At 46.1% G+C, this 3428-nt stretch overlaps 1 protein-coding gene across 1 annotated transcript in view; it reads right to left on the minus strand.

The window, feature by feature from the left end:
- The window catches only part of ZMYND8 (zinc finger MYND-type containing 8), a 131636-nt gene extending 128554 nt beyond the window's left edge, over positions 1-3082 (minus strand). The window contains exon 1 of the mRNA XM_007446940.1: positions 3069-3082. Within this exon, the coding sequence (XP_007447002.1) occupies positions 3069-3082 (14 nt within the window). The remainder of the gene's footprint in view (positions 1-3068) is intronic.
- Positions 3083-3428: the final 346 nt, after the last annotated feature.

Consider the following 3428-nt stretch of genomic DNA (forward strand, 5'->3'; position numbering starts at 1 on the left):
ACTTAATTTCCCAAAGCAGAAAGTGAATCCATCCTGGAGGGGCTTCAAGGAAAAAAAAAAAGGAGAGGAATCAAAAGCTCCAGTGTGTCCGTGTTTGTTCCTTGCAGCTGTGCATCCTCTTTGGGGGCTGAAGAGGCAGAAGGAAAAAGGAAAACAGCCCAATGTTCTGTTCCTCCCTCTGCAATTTACAAACGTGGCAGAGAGAGGACCATCTACCTTGATGTAAAAAAGAAAGGGGGGGGGGAGATGCCCTAGGCATGGAATGTAGGGAGACGCTTCAGCTCCATGGATGTGCTTTTCCTAAAAGGAACAAAGATGGTAGAAATTTCCAGAAGACCCGCTCTCGGTCCAGCCACTGCAATTGTCAATCTGTAACCTTTCCTCCAAGTCTATTGGTTCAAAAGCTGGAGAGAGAAACCCCATTGGGCTGCACCGTGAGCCTGCACTGCTGTCCCTAGCTAGTCCTGCTGCAATGCAGACATTTATTTTTTTTCCCCCTGAGTGAAACTGGAAAACAATGCTACCTTGAGAGCCATTAACTTTTACAGACTCATGTTTGGTGGTGCCCCCAGGATGAGAGGCAAGTGGCTGGCTTGCTCCAGGGCTGAGAACTTGCTGGGGCTGCACATGTGAAAACAGATCTTGGCTTTGCAAACCTGTGGGAGCCATTTTAAATGCAAGCTTTTGGAGGACAAATGCCTTGCCCTTAGGTTTCCTTCCAGCCCAACAAATGCACCATTATGCAAACACTGACAGCACCAAAGCAGGAGTCTTGTGATTAGATATTGCTTCCAAGGAGGCCACAAGAACCTCAATATGTAACTTCCATTTACAGCCAGGAGATAAGAACAAAGAAAACAGCTAAAGCCTATGAACTTTCTTGTGTGGGGTAGTAGCAGGCAAGCAGTTCAGTTCTAAGTATGTTACATCATTAACGGCCTGTCCTTTTACTCTAAGAAGCTGGCCTGTCTTGCAAAGACTTCTCAGCTTAGAATTGGGTACATTCCTCATTATTAAATGACCCTTTTTCCAATTGGTTCTCAAAGGTGGGTTGCGGGACACCAGTTTAAAAGAAGAAAGATTATTGACTCCATCACGTTGGCATAACACAGCAACCGAATATACTTCCAGCATTTACAGTCCTGCTGGATTGGTCTCCAGGCTGGAAATTTATGCAGTGAACTTCTAGGGAAATGCTGAAGCAAATGCTAAACAAGAAATCACTCTGAAGTTCTAGCTGCAGCCTTAAGAGATCAGGAGAAATGTAAAAAGTGAGAAATAAATCACAAGTCAAGGTAAGTGTGCACATACAGATGTGTGGGTCAGGCTTCGAAAAAGGCCGGGTCTGCTGTGTATGAGTCCTGAATCAAGACCAAGTTTGGTGGTGGGTGGGATTTTTACAGACATGTAAGTATCTTAAAACAGAAGGACTCACACCACCACCCCCAGCTCCTCCCCACCCCCATGTTTAAGGCTCTGTGACCCTTAAGACCAAGCAGTTTCCTTACATTTCACAAGCAGATCACCTACCCAGAGTTTTCTAACTAATATCCAAACAATCCCAATTCAAGGTCTCCAGTCAAGTCACAATGAACTAAACGTTTCTTCCCTGAGGGTAAACAGGAAGTATAATCTTCAATCCTAGCCCTAGGTTATCAGGAAAAACAGTGGATTCAAACAGTCACCTAAAATCAAGACACTAGGAAAAAGCCCTCCTTGGGTTCCTGCTCATAAAAAGCCCCCAACGGCTGGAGCCAAGACCCCCTGTTACAAACAGACCCCAAATGTTCGCCAAACTCTTTATACATGGTCACAGAAATGGATTGCTTTACTTACCCAACAAATGTTCAAGCAACCGTCTCATTTTTCCACAGTTAAGAAGAGAGAACAGGCTGGCAGATTTGGGACTTGATCAAAAAGGAAATTTTTTTAAACAGTTACACGGGATTATTAAAAACACACACAACAACAACACAACCCAACCACTGAATATGGAATGCTGTCATGAGCCACAGACATGATTTTATTTCCTCTGCACTCTATCACACAGGAGGACAGAGGATGATACAATGTAAAAAAAAAAAAGGGAAAGGAAAATGAAAACAGGAGAAAAGAGACATGAGTCCACTGTAAACCATGCAAGAGGAGAAAACTAAGGGATTCAAAAAGACTCCTCAGATTTATTGCAGGATGTTGTCCAACATCTCTCCCCCACCCCCCCTCCTACACTCCCCCCCCCGCCCCCCATCCCCATCCCTACTCCAAAAACTTCCTCCAAAGCCTAGAAAACACTTTCAGAAACATTTGCTGGCTGCAGGCTGGCTTTGCAGAAGAACACTCTGTATCAATAGAAGTCAGGAAAAAAGGCTGAACAATGTAGTTTCAAGTGAAGAAACCCTGTAGGAAGAGAAAAGACCATGGGGAGTCACCACCACCCACCTAGGCCCCAGTAGCTAGGATCTGTCCTTAGCACTGCTCTGCTGAGGGCTTGGTTCTTTTGCAAACACACGTCCTCTCTGGTCAGAACTGAGTCCAGCCTTCCCAGCACCTCTTTGGAGAGGTAAACTTGCCTGCTTTGCTGTCTGCCATGAGCTCTCCTTGGAGGGGAGCCTGCTTGCTTACCTTCCATTTTCTTCCCCCAGCAGGCATGTGACACAAGAGAAGACAAGAGTGCAAGGGGGAGGGGGGGGAACTGCTCAGAGAAAGAGAGAGAGAGGGAGAGAAAAAGAGAGAGGAAGGAGGGGGGAGAAAAAAAAAAAAGCTTCTTTTTTGGCAATACCAGGATCTAGCTTCACACTCTTCTAGAAACACCATGTCCTGGTGGAAGAAAAGGTGTGCCAGGCCCTTGCCAGTTTGCAAAACCGAGCTCTGGCTAATGGCTACTTAGCCATGTGACCCAAGAAAGCAAAAAAAAAAAAAAAAAAAAAATCTCTAAACAGTTCCAAGTTAACCTAAGTGCTGTAGGGGTGACTGTGGCACAGCCAGCCACAGAGAAATCACACTGCTCGCCCACAATGCGGATGTCTCAGAGGGAGGGGGAGAAAAGATGGTTAAAAAGTCGAGCTTACCTCTGTGGATGCATTGTTAACACTGTGTAATGTCAATACTTATAAAACATGGAGGACAGGCTCCTAGTTCTCACAGAAAAAGGGTTTGGCACTTCGGCTTGATGATCTGGCCGCCTAATAAAAGCTCATCCCCGATTGGCTGCCCCGGCAAATCGGAGTGTAAGGCGGCCCCGGATTGGCTGAAACACTTCCTGAGCGATTATCTTTGTGAGGCTCTGGTGAGCAAGAGCCATCCTGTGCATAGAAAAAGACAGGCTAAGCTAGGCCTTTTGCAGCAAGAAAAACTTAGGAAAGGGGCCCGCAGTCGCCCTTCTCCCACACCCTGGCTAGATTTCGCGGCACGAGCAAACCAGTGCAGCC

The sequence above is a fragment of the Lipotes vexillifer genome, unplaced genomic scaffold, assembly GCF_000442215.2.
Source record: "Lipotes vexillifer unplaced genomic scaffold, Lipotes_vexillifer_v1.1 scaffold565, whole genome shotgun sequence".
Classification (NCBI taxonomy): Eukaryota; Metazoa; Chordata; class Mammalia; order Artiodactyla; family Lipotidae; genus Lipotes; species Lipotes vexillifer.